The sequence below is a fragment of the Pinus tabuliformis genome, chromosome 8 (assembly GCF_031772625.1).
Source record: "Pinus tabuliformis cultivar Carrire ecotype Pingquan chromosome 8, CPIR1, whole genome shotgun sequence".
NCBI lineage: Eukaryota > Viridiplantae > Streptophyta > Pinopsida > Pinales > Pinaceae > Pinus > Pinus tabuliformis.
This window is the reverse complement of record NC_142294.1, coordinates 2081469714-2081497234: the sequence shown is the minus strand read 5'-3', so window position 1 is coordinate 2081497234 and position 27521 is coordinate 2081469714. Positions and strand designations below refer to the sequence as shown.

The window sequence follows — 27521 nt, the reverse complement described above, 5'->3', positions numbered from 1 at the left end:
GTGGACATAATTTCTCCGGTAAATACTTTATGGGGATTGGGTTAATGTCTTTGTAAATCATCCATCTATGACTTATGCCAATGCGAAATGCATCATCCCCATGCGCATTACACATGTGAATTGAATTAATTTAAAGCACTACCGAGATTTGAATTTTCCCAACCAGTGTTGAAATTTTCCCGCCCACATTATTTTGAATTTGGTCGTGGATGAAGCGGCTGAATCTACAAATTGATGCCCGCCCACATTATTTTGAATTTGGCCGTGGATGAAGCGGCTGAATCCACAAATCGATGGGATCGATGGGGTTATCAGCCAGGAGTCGAATTCCATATCCACCACTGATCCCAATTCTGCGAGTCTTTTCTTCAAAGATGAGGCAGAGTATGTGGATCTGGATTTGGGGCACTCGTTTCAGGCCATACGAGACCAGATTTTTGGCTCCGAGAACACCTCCGCAGATCCTGCACCCATGAACAGATTCGCCCAGCAGGCGACTTCCTTGGGCGGTCCCAACATGTCTCAGACTGTCATGAATGGCTTCAGACCCGAGGTTGTTCTCGTATATAACATTCTCGTAAGTGAGTTCGCAGTATTCGATCGGTGGTTTGCTTCGGTACCGGCCTTGACTCAACTCAACAAACTCTACATTCATTCTGCGACTTCCCATGGAGCCACCAGCAATATCCCCAAGTTGTTGGCCGACGGATACCCACAGAAAACCATCTTTGAATCAATAGTCGAGTCGGGTTTGTCGTTCGAGATTTATTACCAGAACATCCCGGCCACTCTATTCTACAGAAATCTCAGAAAACTCAAGTATATTGGCGATTTCCACTCCTACTCGGCTCAATTCAAGGCCCATGCCAGGAATGGGAAGTTGCCCAATTATGTGGTTGTGGAGCAGCGCTACATGGATTCCAAGCTCTTCCCCACCAACGATGACCATCCTTCGCACGATGTAGCCAAGGGCCAGAAATTCGTGAAGGAGGTGTACGAGATGCTCAGATCCAGCCCTCAGTGGAATGAGACGTTGTTCCTTATAACTTATGACGAGCACGGCGTATTCTTCGATCACATTCCCACACCTATGAAGGACGTGCCTAGCCCCAACGACATTATCGGCCTCGACCCCTTCTTTTTCAAATTCGATAGGTTAGGGGTTCGAGTCCCCACTATCGTGATTTCGCCATGGATTGACAAAGGAACAGGTTTCGACTCTCTTGGCGCTATCTTCTTCCCTTCATCCATAATTCGATTATTTTCCATAACATTGAGTATTATATTAAATAAATTGTTGTTGTAGTGGTACATGGGGCTAACGGACCATATCCATCGTCTCAGTTTGAGCATTCATCCATTGCTACAACAGTCAAGAAGTTATTCACTCTACAGTTTGATTTGATTTCCTGAGCAAGAGAGACGCCTTTGATAAAAAAAAATAATTTATCCAATAAACTATCTTTCACCTCGTAAAAATTAAAATAATTTTATTTCTTTCTTTTCTTTTCTTTTCCCTGCTTTTATGCATTCTGCCTTTAAAATTCATCCATCCTACACGAATTTTTGCACCGAACATGAATTTTACACATTAAAGTGGGTTGCGGCCAATTATGCCTGCCTTCTTTTCTTTCAAGATATGCATTATTGAGAACAACATTAATTTAAAACCACTAATCCTAATTTTGGTTAAGATTTATACGTTAAACATTATTTTCATAAATAGTGTCATTGAAGGAAGGGAATGGGAATGCCATAGCGAATTTTATTAATTAATTTTATATCAAAGGAATAGGAATTATGTGGAGTTAGTATGCGATGCAAGAAGTTAAACCATCACTAGATGCTTGGTAAAGATTCACTACGTTGATTAATATCTTCTCAAGATTTATTATGCTAATTAATATCTTTTATAATGGGGATATATTTCAAGCTTAGATTGTATGTGAGGTAAGAAAGCAAACAATTACTGGATGCTTTGTAAGGATTCATTAGGTTGACTAATAGATTCTCAAAATTTATTATGCTCATTAATATTTTTAATTTATAAAAAAGGTTTGGGATTATATTTCAAGCTTAGATTTATTATGCTGATTAATGTTTCAAGATTAATATATTTGAAATTTGCTTTATATGGTTGACCAGTTTTATTGGTTTTATATGTTTGATAAATTTTATTTTAATTAGTTATATGGAAAATTGTTTACACTTTTTGTATTTTAAGGTTTTCCAAGATAAAGTATGAATGATATTTTGTTTCAATTTTTTTTTTACATATTTTGATGTGAATTTCAATATTTATATTTAATTTATTTATATTTTTAATAAAAATGTAAAAACAATATTGTATGGTTATAAGGAATACGCCTTGCTATTTTGAACTATTATTAAAAAAATAATAATTAATTAATTAAAATGTATATTATTATCAAGCAACAAATAAAATTTGTGTGTGAGAATAAAATATCAATCTACTCATATTCATTTATGGGGATTTTTGAACTCTAGGCTATTTAACCTTATATGGTGCCACAAACATTTTTTTAGCCTTGAATACTTTACTACGAGGTACCGACTACTACAAACATTGTTCTACCTCATATCATCATTCTTACTGTATTGAAATTCCTTGCTTTATATTTCAATAGCTATTTCATTAAACGTAGAAATTATGAATGCAACTACTAAATTAAATTCTCTTTAATGTGAAAACATAAACATGAAATCCTATAAATATGAAGTTCAATTAGAATGGATTCCAAAGTAAAAGAAGTAAAAGCTGCAATAATTTAGCAGGAATTTTACAAAAATATTTTGAAAGATCACAAAGGGAGAAGAGATGTATTTGTAAAGGATATTTAACAATGTTAAAGTTTTTGGTATCATGGGTATGCATGTGGGAGGAATGAAGGAATGGAGGCAAGTCCCGAATTGAATCCTCAACACCATTTCTTTGCAAATTTTATAATACGCTTTTAATTATTTTTTTTCAGCAAAGTGAGGAAATGCCCAAAAATTTACTTAGAAGTTGGATTGAACCATTGTGATGGTTGACCTTCCAATGTAGCCCCTTAAAAATGAAGGTTGTGATGAAGAAGTGGGGCATTTAACAAAGAGGAGAAAATGAAGAAAGAAAATAACAGAGATGAGAGCTCAAGGAAGCAGTATGCTTGATGATCATAATAGAATAAGACATTGACTTGGTCCCATAATGAAACAGGATTTTTGTTAAGCCATAGTCATCTGCAAATTTCGTACTAGTGAGTAATATTACACCCAATCTGTGTACAACCCACCCTTTTCTAATCAATTCCTACATAATAAAATCTCCATAAAATCTGGTTTTTCCATTTGGGCTTTACATGGATAAAAATGCTCTATGTTTATGGTGCATTGAAAATCTATGTGGTCAACGAATTACTAAGACTAAGTGTTATGTTCCTATAATTTAAAACATATGTCATCACCTATTTTTATTCAATGGAATAGATGGAAGAAACCCATAGCTCAATCCTCCAATTGCTTGATTGGTGGCATGGAGAGAATAATTAAGTGTTGTGTTACTAGGTCACTAGAAACATTAGTAAAGAAGCACTATTGGTACTAGATGTTATTCCATGTTAATAATCAACAAGTCGTTCTAGGTTGTGTGAACCTTATGAACTAATCCCCATAATTCAGTCACTAAAAGTGTTTGACTTTTGAGTTGCTAAACACCTACAAGACTTTCCTTCATTCCTTCATTCAATGGATTCAAAGTTGAATTAATAATGCACTAACTCTTGTCCTTTCTTATGAGTTGTGCGTTAATTCTTGGTTTAAATGTTGTATAAATGCATTACTAAATAAATTTCTACTTCCATACTATATATATTTCCCTAGTTAAGAATTTCCTTATTCTATCCATTCAAGGCATGGACATTACCTACAACCATTGTGTTGGACAATCGAATTTACCAACAACAAAGTGATTTTAAATTAGTGATTATGTGTTATTTCATGATCGTGATGAGTTCAATTATAATAAGAAGAGTATAACATCTTACATTTTGTTGGGATGTATAGTGATTGAAAAAAATATATTGTCAATAGAAAAGATGGAATTTAAAAATTTTAATGTTAATTAAATGAATTTAATAAATAAATATTTTTAATTTTTAATTAGTTTTATTTAGATATAGCAATGTATAATTGTAACATCCCTTGGTTGATCTTTCATGTAAATAAAAATAAGACCAAGGTCATGGGATACGTATTCCAAGCTGAATAGTGATTAAAACATCATAATGGGCATCACTTGCAACTTATTAATGGCTATGAAAATTGGCAAAGGCATTGGCAAAGACAAAGAGACAATAAATGGCATTTAATTATGAAAATAAAGGAAAATAGGAGAAAAAAAGATGAAGAGACAAAGATTTGCATGCAAGGGAAATTAAAGGAAAATGAAGAAAAAGGAGATATCAATGATAAAAAGGTGTCAAAGAATCAACTCATGGCTTTTGCACAACTTTTGTCAGTTTAGCATTTGGCTCTCTTACACTCTTGCACAATTAGAGCATTATTGGAGCATGCTTGGAGCACTCTAGCATTCACTTGAAAATGGAGAAGCAAGAAAGGGAAAGAAAGGAAGTGCAAGGAGACAGTTGGATCAACAACTACAACAGGCTTACTTTGCAGGTAACAAGTTGCATGTGTGATCTCCTTGTTGATTTTTGGATGCATGGTATATGCATGTGCTTCCTTAGTTATGTGTTGTCATTGGCATGGAGATTTTCCTAGATTGAAAGTGGTTTCAACCTTGCCTTGTCATTTCCTGGATAGCTATGGTGTTGTGGGGTTTCCACTTGTTTTTCTGATTGGTTCGTAGGTTCCCTATGGTTGTGGATTGGAACAAACACTTTGGAGCCCTAGAACAACTTGGGCTGAGTTACTAGTTCCTGAAGCCTGCAGGTTAGGACAAATTCTCTATAGCCTTGGGGTTTGAGTTACTAGTCATTGGAGTCACAAGTTGGAACAAACACTCTGGAGCCCTCATTTAGCTATGGGTTGAGTTACTAGTTCTTGGAACCTTGGAAAGCTTGGGTAGAGACCGATGTGGTTGATGTTAGTGATTTTTGGATCGTATAGGTGAGATCACTATGGTTGAGGGTTGAGGTGGTTTGGCTTCTAGAAGCCCTGGTTGATTTTGGTTTGATTTATCCCTTATGCTCCCACATTCATGCTTGGAATGTGGCACAGGGGTGATTGGATGAAAGAGAGATTTGGTTCAACTAAATCTATGGTTTGGTGGTACGTGGAAGTCCCTGACTTGGTTGACATTTTTATACGTTAGTATGAGATATTTTCCTATTATGATCTATGAGCACTATAGTGATTATGTTGGTGATTTTATGGCTGATTTTCCATGGTTTCCATTTTGTTTATATGTTGGTTATATGATATATTCTATCTATGGCTCTTGACACGTTTTGATAAGTTGCTAGATGGTTGATGAATGCATGGAATAACAAGTGTTATTACAACTATCTTGAGAGGGTATTAGACCTTCTTGGTGATTCTCGATGAAGTGCAAACTCTTATGATCAAATATGCATTCATGACATGTAGCTTCTATGTTTACTATATGTTTGATGAAATGTATATCATGGATTAGGCATGTCTGGGTCAAGTTATTGCTTGAGCTTTGATTGGTTGGCCTTGTCATCATCTTGTTTTTGTTTTTGGAATGTTACAAGCAGTTTTGTGTAGTGGTCTAGAGGCTAGCCTAAATAAGTGGATAAGATCTTAGAACCATTGACAAAAAACTAGAGTTTTTGGGTCATAACTACATGGAAGCAGGTCTATGCGTGCGGTTGGGACCTCATAAATGCACTGATGTTGTGTTGTGCGTGTTGTTGGGGAGTTACCCTTGTGAAAATAACTCTATCTCAGGGATTGATCACCTGGGGTGGTTTCCAGGCTCCTGGGTGGTTTGTAGTCCATGAGGAATGTTTGTAAGTTGTCAGTGTGTCAGCCCCACTTCCATAATTGGAAATTGGAGGTCAGGTCATATCATAGTGACATTATTGTCATGTTTACCTTGGCAAGCTGGTAAAAGTGGGTAGATGTGGGAGGAGGCGTTACAAATTGGTATCAAAGCGAGGTTGTAGCACTAGACCTCAGAGTAAAAGTAGATAATCATAAAGGTTTGTGTGTTGGGCATGCAAGTATGATGGTGAATGGTTTTTATATGCATCGAAGTTATATGCATGCCTTTCATTCTATTATTGTTGTGGATACATGCATGATAGATGTTATTTGATTAGTGCAGTCATATGCAAGTGCATCTGCTAGTCATGCATGATAGTTAACTTGTTGTTATATGCATTGTAGTCATATGTATGATGATTATTGTCATTGCGGTTAAGTTCTTGATATTATTATGTATCATGCTAATTTGGATTGGCCTGCGCAGATGGTTATGGTTATTATATTCATGTATGCATCGGTATACTTGTGATAATGTGTTGTACTAATAGGGATTGAGTTATGCAGATGTGATAGCCTCCACTGAGATACACTGAGGTATGATCTTGATTATGTCTTCTATTTGGTTTATCTAACATGGTATGATTGCAGGAAATAGAACATCAAATATTAGTGGACAACAGTTCAAATGACTCCCCTTACAGGCTTGATATGAAATTAGTGGAATGGGAAAGGTCAATTGATCAGCAAGGAGAAGAGTACTCTCCTGATATAGTAGATACACTGAGAAGTTTGAAGGAAAAAATCAGAAGTTGTAAGGCAGATAATAACAAGTTGGTTGAGGCATAGGAAAGACTTGCCAAAGCTCAGGAAAAGCAAGCAGAAGTTAATGTAGTCATCCTTTAGAGCCTTTCAAATTTGCAAAAGTAGGGACAGTTGAGGATTAGTCATGGAAATGAAGAAAAGACAAATGGTGATCCAGGTGGATGTTGGTGGTCACCCACCTATTCCACTGGGCCCCCCACCACTGTCTCTTTCAGTTTTTCAGTTTTGTTAATTGTAGCACAATTTACTATTTTTGGCAGTTTTTCGGGTCTTGAACTTTCGGAGCCATTTTGAGGCCATAAATGATGTTTTTTTGCCCTAAACGAGGTATTGTGCACGTCAAATGGAGATCGTATGCCAAAGTTACGACCCCGGGAAGTTGATGTACCAATTTACTAAAACGGGGCCCATAGTTTTGGCGCTTCATCTCCTAGGGTTAGGTTTTTGGATGTTTAGGGTTTTCCATTGCTTCTCAATAATAAATAGGTCTTCGAGCCCCATTGTAACACAATTTAGAGGCATGTAGTACCACATCTCTTCTCAGAGATAAGATAACATCGGTCGAGCTAGTCTTATTTCCATTATGTTTGTAAGCATATTTCAATATTTGATATTAATGAAATGAAGTGTTATTTCTACTGCATCTCTATATTTATGGTTATATATGTAATTTGTTGCATTCCTTTTTAAGTTTGGATCAGTGGTATCCGGGGGGTTTTCTCTTTTTTTTTTTTTTCTTTGCATGTCCCCAATGAGGTCGGGATATAAGGAGTTAGGGCTCGAAGTGGTCAAACCTTTACGAGACCAGCCTCGCAAATCCCGACAGCCTCCCATGGCGGAAGAGAAGAAAGATGAAGGGGCAGGAGATCCTTTCAAAATCTTGCTCAAAGAAGCCCTCGAATGACAGAGGAACGCGATGATGGACAACTTTTCCCAGATCCTTTAGTGACTACCCAAAGGCGACGCATATCCTTCCAGCAGCTACTCTGGAAGCGCCACACCCTTCAAGGTACAACTTAACTTTGACATCCCCATATTTGAAGGTCAAATAGATGTGAACGCCGTAGAAAAAAGGTTAAATATGCTAGAAGGATATTTTTCTGTTCATGATTTTTCCATCCAGGAAAAGATTATTTTAGCACTTCTCAAAGACGCCCCCCATGTTAAGGACTGGTGGGAAATCTACTGTGAGAAGAAGGACGAAAGTACACCCTCACTATTTTTAGCCGCACCCACTTGGAATTCATTCCGGGGTGCCATCAAGGAGTAGTATTACCCTGTCGAGAGCTATGAGGATAAATACATAAAGTGGATCATGCTGCAACAGGGAAGGGACCAAGACGTGTCAGAGTTTACCAATGTTTCCGTACGAAGTTGGGTATTAAGGATTCTGAGCAGCATTGGGTACTCAAGTACCGCCACTGCCTACACATGTACATCCATGACGATATGGAGTTCATGGACATCTCCTCGCTTGACACGACATACCTATACACTGTCAAGATTGAGCATAAGTTTAAACAAAAAAAGAAAGACTTTGGATCTATGAATTCGAAGCAGGGGAAAGGCGCCCCCAAACCGCATAGCAAAGGAAAAAGCCAAGGCGGGGAAACCCAGGATAACCCGCTGAAGCCGCAAGCAAAGAATAACAACACGAAAATAAAGAAGGACAAGGGAAAGTGGTGCGAGTTCCATAAGAGCTCCACTCATAACACAAGTGTGTGTTGGGCCAAGAAATCACTGGTGGCCGAGTTGAAGGGTACACATCATACTATGCTATAGAATGAGCCTCACAGCTTAATAAATAATTATTTAACCATAAAATTATTTATAATAAATACACTTTAAATACTCAATATTAAATAGGTATAATAACTCTATCTTCTACATAATGTTGTAAATATATACATTTACATTATACATTTTATCAAAAACTCTTCCCTATACTTCAATAACATAATTAACACCATGCTAGTGATTCTGGGTCATCCGTGATAACCTTTATCCGTACCCAAGCTTTGGAGATTCACATCTTAGAAGATAGTGATAGAACAAAAACATGTTCCATCAAACCTAGAAAATGTTCAGTAAAGTAGCGAATAAGCCTTCCTCGGGCACTAAGTCCACACATCGTGGATGAGCCACCATCGGTGGTGAAAGACAGAAGTAAGATGTGAATTTCCACAGTGAAGATGTTGGTAGGCAATGAACGAAGGCGTCAACAATTGCTGCACCTGCCCACTTGATTCCGGAAGATTAAGCCCAAAGGAAACGAACAGTAGTCAGCAGTGCATTGTACCATCATACGCTCCGATCATAATACGACACCGACAACCCATGTGGGTGACGCATGGTACACTTAGAGTGGGGCCTTCACCTCGAAGACTTGTGGAATGACCCCGACAACCCACATGGGTGACGCACGGTACAGTTAGAGTGGGGCCTTCACCTCGAAGACTAGTGGAATTCCCACTACGCGCCGATCATATTACGAGATCTTTAGATAAGACCTCCCACCTTCGTGACGAAGGTGATTTTACTTTTCGACCTCCCTATTAGCTTTTCGACCGGCCATTTATCTAGTTTTTCATCTTCCTCTTCATTGCCGTGACAAGGGTTTCGTCCATCTTCCAAACTGATCCGATCGATCACTAGAAGGTATCAAGTATGGAGCCAGTAGCAACGCCATCATGGGAGCCATACCAGGTTTTCATCAACCACACGGGAAAGGATACCAAGCTGACTCTTGCTAGCCTCATTTACCATGCCGTCGAACCCTATGGTTTGCGAGTCTTTTTGGATCAGTACGTACTTTGCCCGGGAGATACTATCGAGACTGAAATCCGAGGAGCCATTAGCAGTTCCTCTGTTCACATTGCCATATTCTCGAAGAATTATGCTGAATCACGTTGGTGCTTAAAAGAGCTTTGTTGGATGTTGACATCATCTCATGAGCCCAGGTTTATTCCCATATTCTGTGACGTTGAGCCTTGGGAACTTAGTTTCGTTGAGAAGGGATGTTATGCCGCAGCCTTTGAGAAACACCGTAAAAGAGAATCCATGGAAGTAGTGGATGAGTGGAAGAAAGCACTCGGAAAAGCCGCAAGCATTTCTGGTAAGGTGTTCAAAGGGAAGGAAGCACTCGGAAAAGTAGCAAACAATTCTGATACGGTGTTCAAATGGAAGGACAGGTGAATACATACTTTACGTATTTATCATATCACAAAAGAGATATTTCACTTATTTATCATCTATCAATTTGGTGAATCTTGAATCATCAATTTTACTAACTATGATAGAGTGAAAATAAATTTTTTTGTTTACAGTGATGACTATGGAAAGCTTGTGAGAAACATTGAAAACACTGTAATGGAACACGTCAAACGGGACCCATTAGAGATCCCTACTCACCCAGTTGGACTAGACCAGGCCTGGAAGGATTTGCATGATCAAATTAAGAAAGAAAGCTTCAAAAAGGTGGTAGTAATTGCCAGATTATGCGGAATAGGGAAATCAACTCTGGCGAGACATATCTTCAACGAATTGAGGCGTTCGGAGTTTAGAAGGGCTTCTTATTTGTTTAACATCAAAGAAACAGATGAACTTGATTTGCAGCAGCAGCTCTGTCGTGATTTGCTTGCGACTTTGGTGGGTTGTTCTAGGCCGCCCCGCCTTGGCTTTGTCCTTTGTTCTGCGGTTTGGGGGAACCTTTCCCTTGCTTTGGATTCACAAATCCAAAGTCTCGCTTCTTCTGTCAAAACTTTTGCTCGATCTTGACAGCATATTGGTATGTCATGCCAAGCGAGGAGATGTCTAGGAACTCCATCTCATCCTAGATGTACCTATGTAGGCAGTCGCGGTACTTGAGAACCAAATGCTTCTCAGAATCCTTGATACCCAAATTTGTGTGAAGGGTATGAAAAACATTGGTAAACACTGGAACGTCGTGGTCCCTTCCTTGTCACAACGTTGTCCACTTTATGTATTTATCCTCATAGCTCTCGACAGGGTAGTACTGATCCTTGATGGCATCCCTAAATGAGTTCCAAGTGGGTGTGGTTGAAAATAGTGAGTTCGTATTTTCATCCTTCTACTCGTAATAGGTTTCCCACCAGTCCTTGATGTGGGGGGCTGCTTTGAGAAGTGCAAAAGTGATATTTTCCCGGCTAGAAAAATCATGAACGGAAAAATATCCTTCTAGTACATTTAACCATTTATCTACATCGTCTGCATCTATATGACCCTCAAATATGGGAATGTCAAAGATAACTTGTACCTTAAAGGGTGTGGCACTTCCAGATTAACTACCAGAAGTAGATGCGTCACCCTTAGGTAGCCGTTGAAGGATCTGGGTAAAGTTTTCCATCATCGCGTTCCTTTGTTGCTCGAGGGATTCTTCGAGCAAGATTTTGATAGGATCTCCTGCGCCCTCGTCTTTCTTTTCATCCACCATGGGAGGCCATCGGAATTTGCGAGGTTGGTCTTGCAAAGATTCGACCAATTCAAGCCCTAACTCCTTATATCTCGACCTCGTTGGGGATGCAAAGAAAACAGAGAAAGAGCAGACCACTCTGATACCACTGATCCAAATTTAAATGTGAATGCAACAAATTATAGGTATAAACATAAATATAAATATGAAGTAGAAATAACACTTCATTTCATTAATATCAAATACTGAAATATGCTTACAAACATAATGGAAATAAGACTAGCTCAAGTGATGGTAGCTTATCTCTAAGAAGAGATGTGGTGGCTACATGCCTCTGAATTGTGTTACAATGAGGCTCCATGGCCTATTTATTATTGAGAAACAACATAAAACCCTAAACATCCAAAAACCTAACCCTAGGAGATGAAGCACCAAACTATGGGCCTCTTTTGGGTAAATTGGTACATCAACTTCTCAGGGTCGTAACTTTGGCATACAATCTCCATTTGACGCACACAATACCTCGTTATAAATATCTTTCCAAGGACTACAACTTTTGAGTGAGAAACATCAATTTATGACTTATTTTGCTCCCGATTTTCCCAAAAAATGTCGTTTAGGGCCTCCAAACGACTCCGAAAGTTCAGGACCCGAAAAACTGCAAAAAATAGTAAATTGTGCTACAAATAAGGAAACTGAAAAACTGAAAGAAACAATGGTGGGGGTCCAAGTGGAATAGACGAGTGGCCACCAATATCCACCTGGATCATCATGTGCATAGGTTTCCTTTATCGTGTTTGTGAAAGAATAGGTAAATTTTGTCTAGTTTTATGTCAAATTCATGAGAAAAATAGCATGAAAGTAAAGTGTTGAACAAAATCAAATAAATGCACAGAAAACCATCAAAATGGACTCTTAACACAATGTTTTGATGAAGGATCTCACCTCTCCTGGGCTACATCTCCTTGGTCCAGCTTCCATGGCTTAAGCCTATGTAAATTTAGCTCAAAATGGGAAAAAGTGGTGTTTATAATGCTCTACTTCTCTTGAAACCTACTTCAATGTGCTCAGAACATCAAAATCATCTAAGAATGACTTTTTTTGATCCCAATTTAGTCGAAAATTCCAAAATTTATGTCTAAAACAGTTTCTCCTAGGAATTTTCTACTAAAACTAAAGGAACTCCAGTTAACTCCGCTAAATCTGGAGTTAGCGTCGAATTTAAGGGACCGCCAAAGATGATGCCAAATTAAACTGCACATTAATTAATGGGTAATCTCGGATTAATTAACGTTGAACATGATTAAAACTTAATCTGGCACGGTTTTTGTTAACCGTTAGCCAACGGTTATGTAATAGTGGTCACATGGGAGGGGGCTGGCCCTCTCCTCCCCCAACCGCTAAGTGTTAATGCATCAAATACATTTTGCGACCATAGTCTTGTAAGAACCACCAACGCGGTAGAATGGTACGACGTGGGCATGGTGCAGTGTAGGTCATGGGTTTGAATACCAGTCTGCCATAAAATTTTGCCACAATGCACGCTTATGCCAAACCTTTGGGGAGGGACACGTGGTGGCCTCCAGGCTTTCCACGTGTCCCATTCTCATTGGCCCTTCCTCCACTAATAATAAAATTCCAACTCACCACACTACATACCAACCACAATGTGCCACTTGGTGATATCCCATTAGCCATTGACCAACCTTGACCTGCCCAGTCACCTGCCATGTCAGCAGTACGCACTGCTAAATGTGCAGTGACTGTACCTTTTGTTCAAAAAATTCCTCTATTTGGCAAAGTGGACAAAATGAAATATATTCCTCATTCGAGCTCCATTTTGAGTGAAACAAGTTGCTTTGGGATCGTATCACCAAGATAGACGCGGTCGTTCAATGTTTGAGAAATTATGAGCACTTTTTTTTTTGAGCTAAATATTAATCACCTGATAGTTCTTTCCCACTGGAAGCCTTTTGCACCTCAAAAGATACTATCAATTGTTCAGCAAGTGAGGATACAACTCCCTCACATTCTCGATCTGCATCCATTTGGTTTTAGAAGGATTTTGTCCCTTGAGTCCCACTCAAAGGTATTCGACATTCCCTCTCTTTGAAGTTTTGGTTCTTCTGTCAAGTATGAGATCTTTCTGAAGTTCATCAAGATATTCTAGTGAGAAATTATCTATTGATGGTAGCTGAACATGCTCTCCTTGATCATCAATCAAAGGAGGCTCAAACAATCTCAAATTTGCATATAAGGAGGAAAATCTAGCTTAAAAACATTGTACCAATCTTTTCCAGAATTTTAAAAGGGCCATAACGGATTGGCTTCAGCTTTTTACCTTCCCCTCGAAGTATCTCTTTGCTAATATATAACCAAAATGCGTCTCCAACTTGAAATTTATGATCAACACGGTGTTTGTCATGCCTTGCCTTGTAGCTTCTTTAACTTTTTTCAAGCTATTAGTACATTGTGTGATGTATCAACTGCATTTGCTCAATGAACTTCCTTGTCTTTTTGATGTCGCTATGACCATCGATGGTGACATATTTCTCAAATATGAAGTCTAATGGCGATCTTGGCAAGTACCCAAAACATGCCTCAAATGGCAATGTGTTTGTGGAAGAATGCTTTGCCCTATTGTATGCATGTTGTATGTAATGCAACTGTTCATCCCACAACTTGGGATGTTTGCTGCAATATCCTCTAAGAAGATGAATGATTGTCTTGTTGACCACCTCGGTTTGTCCATCTGTTTGCATATGAAAGGTTGTACTCTTCTTCAACTTAGTGTCCATCATGTCCCACAAATTTGACCAAAAATTCCCAACAAATCGAGAATATCGATCACTTACAATGGAAGTAGGAAGACCAAAATGAACCCAAATATTTTGAAAGAAAAGATGAGTTGTTTGTTCAGCTGTAATTTTCTTTTTACATGGTGTTAGAATACACATCTTGTTGAACCTATCTACAACTACATACAAGTAATCATGACCTTTCCTTGACAATGGAAGACCTCCTACAAAATCCATTGAGATACTCTCCCATGGACATGAAGGTACCAGAAGTGGAGTGTACAATCCTAGTTTCCTATTGCTAGGCTTACTTGTTGCACACAAATAACATCCTCTAATGAAACGAGATACATTATCAAACATGCATGGCCAATAACAATACCTTTGGAGATTCGCTACTGCCTTTCCTACACCAAAATGTCCAACAATCAATGAAGTGTGCGCCCCCCTTATGATATTGTTTCTTTCTCTCCGTGGAATACATAACTTTCCCAAGTGATACAACAAACTATTATGCACATGGTAATCTAACTCTTCAATTTGGTTTCCTTGCCTCAAGCTTGCACACACACCTTGAAAGTCATTATCATATACATATTTCTCAATGTAAGTTTCATGTAAAACATAATTGTGCTTGAGTATAATAGATGAATTTACAATATGCCTAGAAATCATATTAGCTACCTTATTGTAGATTCCTTTTTTGTATTTGATAACAAAATGAAACTGTTGTAGAAAACCCATCCATTTGATGTGTCATGATTGCTGCAACTTTGTCTATGACTATAAGTACTGCAATGGTTGATGGTTGGTATGGATAATGGTCTCCTTCCCCATCAAGTAGTGTTTCCATTTCTTAACACTTTGTACCAATGTGTAAAGTTATTTGTCATAAGTGGGATAGTTACTCACAACACCATTAAAAATTTCAGAATGAAATGAAATGGGCTTACCATGCTGCATAAGAACTACTCCCATGGTGTAATCACTAGCATCTATTTGAATCTCAAATGGTTGTCTAAGATCCAGAAGAGCGAATACTGGTGTTGAACTGATATTTTGTTTTAAAGCATCGAATACTTTTTTCTGTACATCTCCCTAATGAAAGACTTTCTTGACACTTGTCAGTGCATGTAGTGGATCTGCAATGGAAGAAAAAATAGCAATAAATTTCCTCCAATATTGTGTTGCCCCAAGAAAGATTCTTACCTCTGTAACTGTATTGGTCTTGGGCCAATTCACAATGACTTCAATCTTAGAGGTATCTATCTTCAACTCACCTCCTCCAACAATGTGTCCCAAATACACTAAAGAAGTCTTGCCAAATTCACACTTTGACATGTTTAAAAACATATAATCTTTTCTCAAGACATCAAGTACTTTGTTCACATGCATGACATTTTCATTTCTGGATTTGTTGAATATGAGAATATCATCTAAGTAAACAATGACAAAACCATCTAGAAATTGTCTCATTACATCATTCATAACTCTCATGAAAGTAACTAGAGCATTTGTAAGACTGAAAGGCATAACAAGTCACTCAAACAATCCTTGCTTAGTTTTAAATGCAGTTTTCCAAAATGTCCTCTTCAGATATTCTAACTCGATGATAACCACTTCATAAGTCTAACTTAGTGAAATACTTTGCATACCTCAATTGATCAAGCAAATCATCAATTCTTGGGAGTGGATAACGATTCTTTACCGTTATTTTATTCAGTGCATGGAAATCCACACACATGCGCCAAGTCCTGTCCTTCTTTGGCACCAAGACAATGGATGAACCACATGGCGAAGTAGATGGGTGTATGATACCTTTGTTAAAAAATTCTTGAATTTTCTTCTTGATTTCCATACTCTCCATGATCAACATGTGATACATGCCAATGTTTGGAAGTGGAACATCCTATTGCAGCTGTATCTCATGTTGAATTCCCCTCTTGGGAGGTAACACCTTTGGTTCTTGACACATATCACCATTCTTTCTTACCACATCAGACGAATCATATTTTAACTTATCATCACAACCTTCAAAAGATTCATAATCAATATCATTCTTTTTCTTGATCATGAGAAGCACAGAAATTTTACTTGCATTTACGAGTCTCTTCATCTGCCCTGCATTAACCGTTTAACTTTTTGCGATGGGCTCTCACAATATACTCCACTCCATCCTTGAGAAATAGATATTTGTTCTCATGGCGATAAAATACCGCTTTCCTATCATACAAATATGGGCTTCCCAAAATGTTTCATGAGATGTCAAGTGGAACTACATCTAACTCAACTTCATCAATGAACTTTTCAGTAATGGTATACCTAAGTAAGCATTTCCTTGTAACCTGTAAATTTGCATTATTGACTATCCAACCCAAGGGATATGGATTATGATGAGGTACAATTTCAAGGTTAAGCTTTTTGACCAAGTCTTCTGAAATTAAGTTCGATTGTGACCCTCTATCAAATAATGCATCAATATTTGTATGATTTGAAATTACCCTTACATGGAACAACTCTATCCTTGATTATTCATTTGGAGCGTTGTTGTGACTATGTGAGGAACTAGTGCATGCAATAACTTCTTTTCCTTTTGTGACCATGGCTGAAATCTTGGTCTCATCACCAGAATCAGATCCAAGATCATGTTGTGTGTGAGAGGTCGTCTTTTGTTTCCCCTTATTGTTTGGTTTCTTAGGCCTTAGTTCGGGATGTAATTTCCAACAGGGGGTTTCATCATGCCTCGCTTTGGAACAATGTTGGCATATATTTTTCTCCCCTTATTTATTTACACTTGCATTCTTCTTTCCCTTCCATTTTCCACCCTTCTCTTTCGCCTTACCCTTGAATGGATTCTTCTTACTACCCTCTTCCTGAATGTTCTTTCCTCTTGCTTCAAGGTGTGCGGCTTGCACACATACATCATCTAGATTGCTTGGATTGAACATAAGGATAGTGTGTTTTAAGTAGGAATGTAAAGCCCCAATATATTTCAATAGTGTATCTTGGGAATTCAAGTCTACTCCTAACAACAAAGCTCTTTTCGTGAACTCCTAGGTATAGTCTTGAACTTTTTGGCCCTTGAGTTGCTTAAACTTTTTCCAACTCATAATGGATTTTTACATATAAGCTAAAGGATAAAACTGTATTTTAATTGAAGAAAAAAATTGAACCCAAGAAATTGATATCTTACCATGAATTCACATTTCCTATTGAGTCTTTGCTTCCCACCAAACTAATTTTTCTCCTTCTAGCCTCAATGAAGCCAATTGGATCTTTATGTCATCTTCTTGAAGGTTCTGAATTCTACAATAAACCTCTAATTGTTGAATCCAATTGTCTAACTTTTTTGCATTGACCTCACCATTGTACATGGGATGTTCAAACTTAATGTCCAATTTGAGTAAGGGAGTTTTTTCTTTTGGGGTTTTTGAATGAGTATGAACACTTTTTGTGGTGGAAGTGGAAGATGATGTTGTTAGTGATAATGAGGATGATGAAGATGGTGGAGATGGATGAGGCTTTCCTCCATTACCCTTTGAATCCTTCTTTTCATCTTTTTTATCTTCTGAGCTTCCTGTTACACAGTAATTTGTCACCATTGGTCACCGTCCCTGTTACCCCTTTCCCGTACTTTGGAGGACTCATTCCGGGACGCGTGAGCAGTGACATAACTTAAAAACACTTGCATTATGTTCCCCTAAGTATGGACTTCATGTGCCCTGAAGACACCTCCTGCAAAATATCCCTGAAAAGTGCCCTTTTTCCATTAGCGCGGGTCCACAATGTACTACCCGCGCCAATGAACGAAATCCTCAAAAGAAGGCGCGCCCATTGGCGCTCTGTCTTAGAGTAACACCCGCGCCAACCAAGTTTGGAAAATATTTTTAACAAACACGCGCCCGTATGTTTTTTCCCTTCAAGTCATGAAGTCTTTTGAGGATAAAGCTAATCTTCTAGATGTTGAGGTTCATCATCTATCCCTTACATCTATCCACAGCGGCTTTTTGGAGATAATGCCAATCCATAATGGGTGTCTTGATTCATTGTATTTTCTTCCCCTTCTCCATCTATAAAAGTCTGTCCTCATGCATTTGACAAGCTAGTTTTTGAGTAGTGGTGATAATGCTAGTAGTGATAACGCTTGTCTTGAGTGATAGTAAGAGTTTTGGAGTATAGGGAGGTTATGCTGCCAGAAGTCTGAGCTGTGTATTCATCATCAAAGAGAGAGAAAGGTCTATTGCAAGACATATGTCGCTGCTCGCCCAGCCAGAGGAGAGATTCAACGTCAGAACTTTGGTTGTACTTTTCTCTATTGATTATTCATTAATAAACGACTATCATTATGGTTCCGATCTTATTGTTCGCTATGATAATGTTTGATCTATATCTTTTCTGACTGATATATAGTTGTATTTAGTGGATTTTATGCTTGTATTCGCTTCGTTCTTTGCATGTGCAGGTATCCATTCGCGGAGATCGTGAGGATCGTGACCTGCCGGAGCAAGGGAACGGGAGTATCAACTCTTCTACGACACTAGCATTGGACTCCAGGTTGGTTCTCATAATCCACTTTCAGTTTGCAACTAGGAACTTGCATGGTAGCGTTAATTGATTGTTGCTAGACCCATTTTGGGCTAGTGGGATCGCCTCTGTCCACAGAGGGGATTTACCTCTCCAACAATTTGGCGACTCCGCTGGGGAAGCTATTTGTTGTTTGATTCATAAACCTTGGACGGAGCCTGAAGTATGGCCAGGCAGCCTTCGAAACGCTATTTCTTTGCATTAGCGAAGTATATCAACGCCACTTCAGTCAATCTCCGGTTTGGTTTACGAACTGAACAGCTTGGAGTTTGTCTTGCATTTTGGTTCTCTCTTGCTTGCTTGCGTAAATAAGCTTTCTGGGTTAGTTTTTAAGTTGTTTCTTGTTGTTTCATCTGTCTGAATACTGTCGACCAGACCCTGGACTGCTTGATTTATTTTTTAGGCCAGCAAACTGTATTAGCGCGTTTTTCTACCTGACAGGCGCGCCAGTTGGTGCAGGTTGCACAAAAGCAACTCGCGCTAATTCCTTAATAGCGCGAGTTACAGGCTGACAATCGCGCCAGTCCTGTGAACGTTGCCAGTGTGTTTGTTGGAAGCTTTTTAAACTCAGATTTCTGTCTTTTTACATCTTTTTCAGCTACTGGAGTGTGTCAGAACTCTGTTTGACTGGTTTTTTACCTTTATCCTTCGGGTGTTTGCCTATTTCCATCGATTTTATATCCCAGCCCTAGAGCATCTAGTCGCTTTGTATATCGAGCCTTCCGTGGGAGTTTTTGGTTCTTTGATTGTCCAGTCAACTTTTTGGTTGTTTTCTGCACTTGTTTAGTGGTTGTCAAAACTTATTATTCTGTGCTTCGAGCAATTCACCTCTAGCTCGTTTGGATTTTGCTTGGTCTTTGTGATTCTCTTTGTTTTGACAGTTTGTCTTGGTGTTTCAGAGTTGGTTCTATTTGCATTGAGTGAAATTTGCCTATTTACGCTTGTTAACATCTCTCGAGATTTGTTTAAGTGCATTATGCCATTTTAAAAGAAAAAAAAAAAACGATCTTTTTGCATTATATTAGTTAGCATTCTTCATTGTTATTGGCAATTAGTCACTTTTAAAAAAAAAGAAAGGAAAAATTTCATTTATTGCTATTAGCTGCATTAGGATCTTTGTTGATTGTTTGATGATCATTTTGTTTGTTTGAAAATCTCAACTCTTCTGTAGTTAGCATTCATTGAACGGAATGATATATTTTGGCATATAGTTTGCATTTAGGAAATTCTGAGAGATCACATACGGTAGGACCTGGAAACTGAAACCTAATCAAAGATCAACTGTAAAATAAACCGAATGCATCTAACAACGCATTGGAACCTAACGCATACATTCTAGAGGTCTAGGCTAGAGATGTGTTCCGGCGTCGTTAAACCTAGTCACTGTTGTTTCACATTATGGTTGGGTGATTCCTCCTTTTGTGACTCGATAGTGGTCTAGCACGGATTTGTGCTCCCACGTACCGTCGAGTATATGTGGATACCCCACTAGGTTATCATCCTTTATCCACAGGAAGCTTTCTCTGCCGCCTTACAAGCCGTAATGCACTGAACACAGCATTCGGGAAGATTGACTGCCGTACGGGAAGTCCTTGGTTTTCATCTGATTGCCAAGGTGTATAAGCATTTTTACGGATTGTTTGGTAAACCCTTTGCCTAGAGTCTCCAGAGTAGTCACTTTTGATCCTTTTCGGACTCCTTAAAAGAAAAGGTGCCAGTGAGCGTCTTGTCACTTCGTGCTCATTAAACATTCGAAGGAGACTAGAGTCATCTTTTTGTCCTTTTCTCGACTCTTAAAACATGAAAAGATCAAGTTCAGTTCCTTTGTCTTAAAATTTATTCGGCCACGATACACATTTACCCGGTTAGATTTTGTTTGCATTAGTTTGAGTAGGGTTTTGTCTCGTTAGATTCCCTAGGATTTTGTGAAGTTTCATCCTGGCGGAATTACCAATTTCGTCTTCTTCCTTTGCCGAGATACCGGTTGTGAGTGAAATTCTTCCTGTTGTTCCGAGTATACAACCGATTAATTCTCGTGCTCCAGGCGACGAGACTTACGAGTTTCATTGGAACCCTGTTTGGGAACCTTCTGAGGACGGTATCCCTTTTTGGGAATACACTTCTCCTCGTGTTTCAGTCCCACCTTTTTCCTCCGACATGGAGGACGTATCCTCTACTTCGACTGAAGAATCCGTTGTGACGAGCGGTGAAATTCCCACCGCAACGGAACCTACACTTGTTAGTAGCACTCCTACTACTGGGAGACTACCTCCAGGCTATAAAGCATTAAAGGATGTTATGTCCTCTGGAACTCCTTTCACGAGTTCTATTTGGTCACAACTCGCTTTTCCCACCACAGAGCCTTTTACTCCACAAAGTCGCAGTACGTCTGTTACCTCAATCACAACCGCTCCAACGGTATGTGTAGCTTCTTCCACTCCTATTTTCAGTCGTCCTTCGGCTTCTTTATTCGGAGTCTTTGATCCTACGTCAAACGTCCCAGCAGAGGGGCCATACGATCAATATTTACCACATCTTGGTAGACCCTTGCCGTCTCAACCGATTGTTGAGATTTCAGTTCCGCTGTCAATTGATTGGGGCTCCACCTCTTTTCATGGTGGCCAAGTATCGTCTGCGCAATCCCAAAGACCACCTCATCAAGACCAACAAGGGCAAACCTTCCAGGGAAACCCTTTCGCTTCTGGTGGTCCGTCTTTCCCCTTTTATGGTCAACCTTCTGGTAACTCAGGTCAATCTTCTGTTCAACAAGCCCAACCTGGTATCCAGCAAGGTTATCCTACTGGACAAATTAGTCAATCATTTGTTAACCCAAACCAACCCAATGTCCAGTATGGTCCAATATCTAGACAAGCTACTCAACCACATGGTCAGCCCACCGTCCAGTATAGTCAACCTTCTAGGCAAGTCGGTCAGCCTCAAACCCAGGTAGGCCAACCACCGGCCCAACCCACTCAGCCATCTGGTCCGTTAGGACAACCTTCAGCTGTGCAACAACAACTCCACTCCCAGCAGGCACAACCCTCTGGGCAGGTAGGCCAACTTCAATATCAACAAGGTCATCCTTCTGGCCAGATAGCCCAACCTACAAGACATCCTTCTGGCGCTGCTCAACCCAGTTTTTTTCCCCAGGCTGGGCCCCAGACCCCATCCGGTCTTCAAATGCAAGTTGGAGTTCAATCCCAACTAGTCTATCAAACTCAGCCTGTTTCTCAAACTCAGTTTGGAGTCCAGCCCCCGTATGGTTACCAGCGACCTCAAGGGCAACCTTCGTTTGCCCCATATCAAAATTATCAACAACTGTAGGCGAATCCTTATCATAATTATCCGCAACCATATGGTGCTCCTGCAGGACCGTTTGGTAATCCATGGAACGCTGGGGGGCAGAACGCAAATCCCTACGAACAAAACCCTATGGGGCCAAATCCGTCCGGACCAAGCCCTTGGGGGCAACCGCCAGTTGGTTGGAACCCTGGTGTTCCATCCCACCAGCAGCCCCAAATGTCCTTCAATCCTCAGTTACCTTTCTTAGCGACTTTAGAATTACCGGATGTGTCCAAACTGACCAATGATCCTATTCTACATAATCCATATTGGCCTCTGGTTCCAACGAAAATTCCTGGTGATTGTCCAAAATTTGATGGTAAAGTTAATGAATATCCACAAGCTCAGGTCATGACTTATCACCTGTGGTGTTCATCCAATTCATGGCTTGATGATTCAATTCGACTTCGCCTTTTTCAAAGGACTCTCACTGGCTCTGCAGCTAAGTGGTATATTGAGCTCAATCACGGATCCTTTCAGGATTTCAACTCGTTGGCTATGGCATTTCTTACTCATTTTCAGTTGCCCATTCGATATGAAACGGGTACACACCTCCTGACATCCTTAAGACAGACAACGGCTACGCATATCTCTGATCATAAAGCTAATCCACTCTGCGGACAGAAGCGATCCCACTAGCCCAAAATGGATCTAGCAACAATCAATTAACACTACCATGCAAGTTCCTAGTTGCAAACTGAAAGTGGATTATGAGAACCAACCTGGAGTCCAACGCTAGTGTCGTAGAAGAGTTGATACTCCCGTTCCCTTGCTCCGGCAGGTCACGATCCTCACAATCTCCGCGAATGGATACCTGCACATGCAAAGAACGAAGCGAATACAAGCATAAAATCCACTAAATACAACTATATATCAGTCAGAAAAGATATAGATCAAACATTATCATAGCGAACAATAAGATCAGAACCATAATGATATTCGTTTATTAATGAATAATCAACAGAGAAAAGTACAACCAAAGTTCTGACGTTGAATCTCTCCTCTGGCTGGGCGAGCAGCTACATATGTCTTGCAATAGACATTTCTCTCTCTTTGATGATGAATATACAGCTCAGACTTCTGGCAGCATAACCTCCCTATACTCCAAAACTCTTACTATCACTCAAGACAAGCGTTATCACTACTAGCACTATCACCACTACTCAAAAACTAGCTTGTCAAATGCATGAGGACAGACTTTTATAGATGGAGAAAGGGAATAAAATACAATGAATCAAGACACCCATTATGGATTGGCATTATCTCCAAAAAGCCGTTGTGGATAGATGTAAGGGATAGATGATGAACCTCGACATCTAGAAGATTAGCTTTATCCTCAAAATACTTCATGACTTGAAGGGAAAAAACATCCGGGCGCATGTTTGTTAAAAATCTTTTCCAAACTTGGTTGGCGCGGGTGTTACTCTAAGACAGAGCGCCAATGGGCGCGCCTTCTTTTAAGGATCTTGTTCATTGGCGCGGGTAGTACATTGTGGACCCGCGCTAATGGAAAAAGGGCACTTTTCAAGGATATTTTGCAGGAGGTGTCTTCAGGGCACATGAAGTCCATACTTAGGGGAACATAATGCAAGTGTTTTTAAGTTATGTCACTGCTCACAAGTCCCGGAATGAGTCCTCCAAAGTACGGGAAAGGGGTAACAGGGACGGTGACCAATGGTGACAAATTACTGTGTAACAGATGCCCCCTAAAGCATGAGGCCCGAGAGAGAGAGAGGGGTGAAATGCTTTACAAGAACACATGTAGCTGTCGCCGAGAATCTGCATCGAGAGATACAACTGATAGCTCAAGTACATGATATATGTGGTATGGTCGCAGCCATCCATAAGAGAGTACATAATAATCTAGATCCATAGTATGGGCGCAGCCATCTGGTTAGGATCAATGAATCGACTCAGGTATGGTCACAGCCATCCAGTGAATGAGTCATGTAACAAGAATCACGCCTGGATTACAACAGACAAAATCCAGGGTCTTGCGCTCCATCTCGACCTGAACAAAAGTACAAGTTCAAGCATGCGAATATATGAGCTGAAGTCGAACATGCATGAACATCGTCTGATTACCAGTCAATAATGAAAACCGTTAACAGACGCGAGAGGTACCACCAATAATGACAATGGCCCTCAAGGTACTATAGGTACAATCTACGGCGTGCGAATTAGTGATCTGGCATCGAACACCCGTAGAATCATTTGATCGGAGGCCAATGATGAAAACCTCAGTCAAACACGAAGAACCTGCCATTGAGGCATGCAGGCTCCAAGGCACCAAAAGAGAGTCTCTAGATCAGCTTCCTAGATAATGAGCTGAAGTCGACAGGAAGTGACCTTGATCGAAGGTGGGCCATGATGTTTCCCACATCAGCGACATGAGACAGAGAGATAATGTTGCGAATCAGGATTATGTGAGCTATCAGAGGGAGGTTGTTTTTCTGCAGAGGTCAACTTCTCTTGAACATATCGGCGGCACGATAGTGGAATTGGCAGTATTTGACATCAATGGATCAGAGGTCATGGTGACGAGGCAATGAGCAGATGAGAGGTCAAACAGGATTACCCAAATCCACGGAGGCAAGTGAAAAATGAGATGACATATCCCCACCCAGACACGAAAGTAGACAAGTGCCATGTTCAAGAGCGACATACTGCCGACACGACAATAATTATGGTTCCATTTTTCCCTCGCCATTCCTGGCGAGTACCCCAATTATTTTTAACAAGCTTGATGGGGATAGCATATGCTTGTGGTGCGTCATTTCGATAGAATCCAATGTCATCAGGTTTTAACGAGTCTGACAAAGGAAAAACTCGACGTCTTTTCATGTTTAGAGAGTTTGAAAAGACAACAGAAAAGGAAACTCCAAGGGTGTCCTTTTTCGTAACGTTGTGTCTCTCGAGCCCGAAAAAGTATAAAACAATGCTCGAAAGAACTGCCTGACCATTATGATCGAGGAGTACTTTTCATAAATAGTGATTTCAACCTGAAAAAGTAAAAAAGTGATCAAAACCACGTCGTTTCGTAACCATTAACGAGTCTGAAACGACAAAAACCCGGTAATCTTTTTATGTTTTAACGGTCGACAAAAAGAACTTAAAAAGACCGCCCTTTATTAATGTTTAACGAGTCAAGAGGAGTAACTCGGCAATCTTTTCGTCTTTAAACGGTCAGAAAAGAGCTAAAAGCGGACCTCAAAGTAACCTTTTCACATGTTTTACCGAGCTTGAAAAAGTAGAAAAAAGGAGCTCGTTTCGTCGCTTGAGTTGCACCAACACCTGTCATCATACCAAAAACAGCGTAAAACCCATTTTGATATAAATATATTCAAAAATACCCAAAAAATAATATTTTTAATGTATTTTAGGTCAAAAAATGCTATAAAATAGCGAAATGGTAAAAAACAAATTCACTTTTTACTTTTCACCTTGTGAGTTTACCATTGGAGGGTTTTGGGTGCAAACTTCAACCGTCGATTGTGATCAATCCAGGAAAGCAATCGAGCCGCCGTCTGGAGCAGGTAAGAGGTCTTGTCCTTAGCTTCATTTTCGTTCCATTTTTTCAGTTTTTCATCCACAGACGAATCCCCTGCAAGGGGATTTGCAAAATTTAGGGTTGCGCCATTGGCGCGGGTTTCCCACTCGGGACCGCGCCAATGGGATTATTTTCCAAAAGGGGGCGCGCCACCCGCGCGACCTAATTTTCTCGTGGATTTTACCGTTAACTTTGCAAATTTCCTTGAATTATGGTTTCACCAGTGATCTAATGATGGTATTTTCGACTTTATGGTTGCAGGGATTCGTCAAAATGGTTGTAGAATGGAGAGAAAGAGAGCATGATGCTATAGATGCTCTGGCACTAGAGGATGAAGCCTGCATGGATGCTTTGAGGGATTGCGGCTTAAAGAAGTTTTTCCTCACCTCCTATTTGCGTGCACAACCGGAGCTACTACGATTTATCGTGGATGCTTGGGACATAGAGGATCAGGTATTCCGCTTGCGAGATCAGACATTGGAGCTGGATGTTTCCGATGTCTATTTTATCACTGGGTTATCGCGGAGAGGTGCACGACCCATTTTGACTGGAAGTAGGCCTTCCGGAGAAAAGATGGGGGAGGTGATGGAACGGGTTTGTCCGGGGGCACAGTTTGGATCGAACAGTGCCAAGGTAGATATCGTCACAGTTCCAGACCTAGTGCTACGGGTGATACTATTCAATATCACACGGACGGCTGGGGTATAGGCGCCCCATGAGGCTAGCAAGAATCATTTACTGCTGGCAACCGAGTGTCTCAACCCTACTCTGTTTGACTGGGCCACAGCTATGACCCTTAACATCAAGAGACAGCTTATGAAGTGTAAGCGTGGGGGCAACAAACAGTTCGGGTATGGATCCATTGTGGTATCCTTCTTCTTGGAGTGACTGCTGATTTTCCGGATTCAGGGAGGTATAGTGGCAGATCCAGTGCCACGGGAACTGATGATGACTCGATGGGCAGCACTCATGCCCAGAGGAGGAGGGGGCCAGCAGATGGCCTGGAGGCCTGAGTTCTTCATATGGCTTCGTCACCAGATGATCGTTATAGAGGATTGGCCCTATGCGGGCACCGATTTTACTGGAGACCCAGATCTCCCATTGCCTGCGGGAGAAGACTGGGATGAGGAGCTTGGTAAGAACTCTTTGTGTTTTTGATGTTTTTTATGTATTTAATAATTTTTTTTTGTAATACATGCATGTCTCTGACAACAGCTATATATATGTATGCAGATGTTGGTGCAGAGCGACCAGCTGGTCTGTCTCACATAGCACGGAGGGTACAACCCGCAGCCGACCCTCAGGTAGAGGGTGGTGTGGGTGAAGAGCTAGTACAGAACCTTGAGGGACTCACTCGAGGGATTCCAGACTATGCCAGATTGGCGGATGTGCCCTTTGCGTACCAGAGGCACACAGTGGGAGTACCAACTCGCGTCCACTGTCTGCTGAGACATTTGGTTCGAGCGGTGACATGCTATCATGAGCATCACCGTGATTAGACGCCTAGGTTTCATTTTTGCATATTTTTGAGAGACATGTTGTCTCCGGCCATATGAGATTCGAACATGTATTAATTTTTGGACTATGTAACGCGCATGGCGCAAACATTATGACACACACGTATATATATACATATGCCTATGGTTTATTATTGTGTTTTCATGTGCTTGCTTGTATAATGTTTTGATTACAAATTACGCAAATGTCTATCTAATACATGATTAGCCAATGCATCAGATAATGTGTTTAATTGTCGTGGGATATGCTGATATGTGATAAAATCAAAGTTCCTTTCTAACAATCTCACACGTAAATACAACCTTAGAATGCGATGGTCTCTGACGGAATATTGCCCGTTGAGCTGGTGGACGACAAGTTGAGAGTCCAGGTTCACTAACAATGCACGAATGCCGAGATTAATTGCTTCAGCACGTAACTCGATTACAGCACTATATTCGGCGACATTGTTAGTGGTACGACCCAAACACACACCTTGAAAATCTATCAGCTCACCATGAGG

The 27521-nt window shown here is 40.1% G+C and overlaps 1 protein-coding gene and 1 pseudogene across 1 annotated transcript in view; both read left to right on the top strand.

Moving 5' to 3' along the window:
• Window positions 1-268: 268 nt before the first annotated feature.
• Window positions 269-6819, top strand: LOC149244839 (non-specific phospholipase C2 pseudogene; annotated as a pseudogene).
• Window positions 6820-9462: 2643 nt separating this feature from the next.
• LOC149244838 (disease resistance protein L6-like) overlaps window positions 9463-27521 on the top strand; it is a 34560-nt gene continuing 16501 nt past the window's right edge. Inside the window, exons 1-2 of the mRNA XM_089371654.1 lie at window positions 9463-9986; window positions 10122-10443. Coding sequence (XP_089227780.1) covers window positions 9463-9986; window positions 10122-10443 — 846 coding nt within the window. The remainder of the gene's footprint in view (window positions 9987-10121; window positions 10444-27521) is intronic.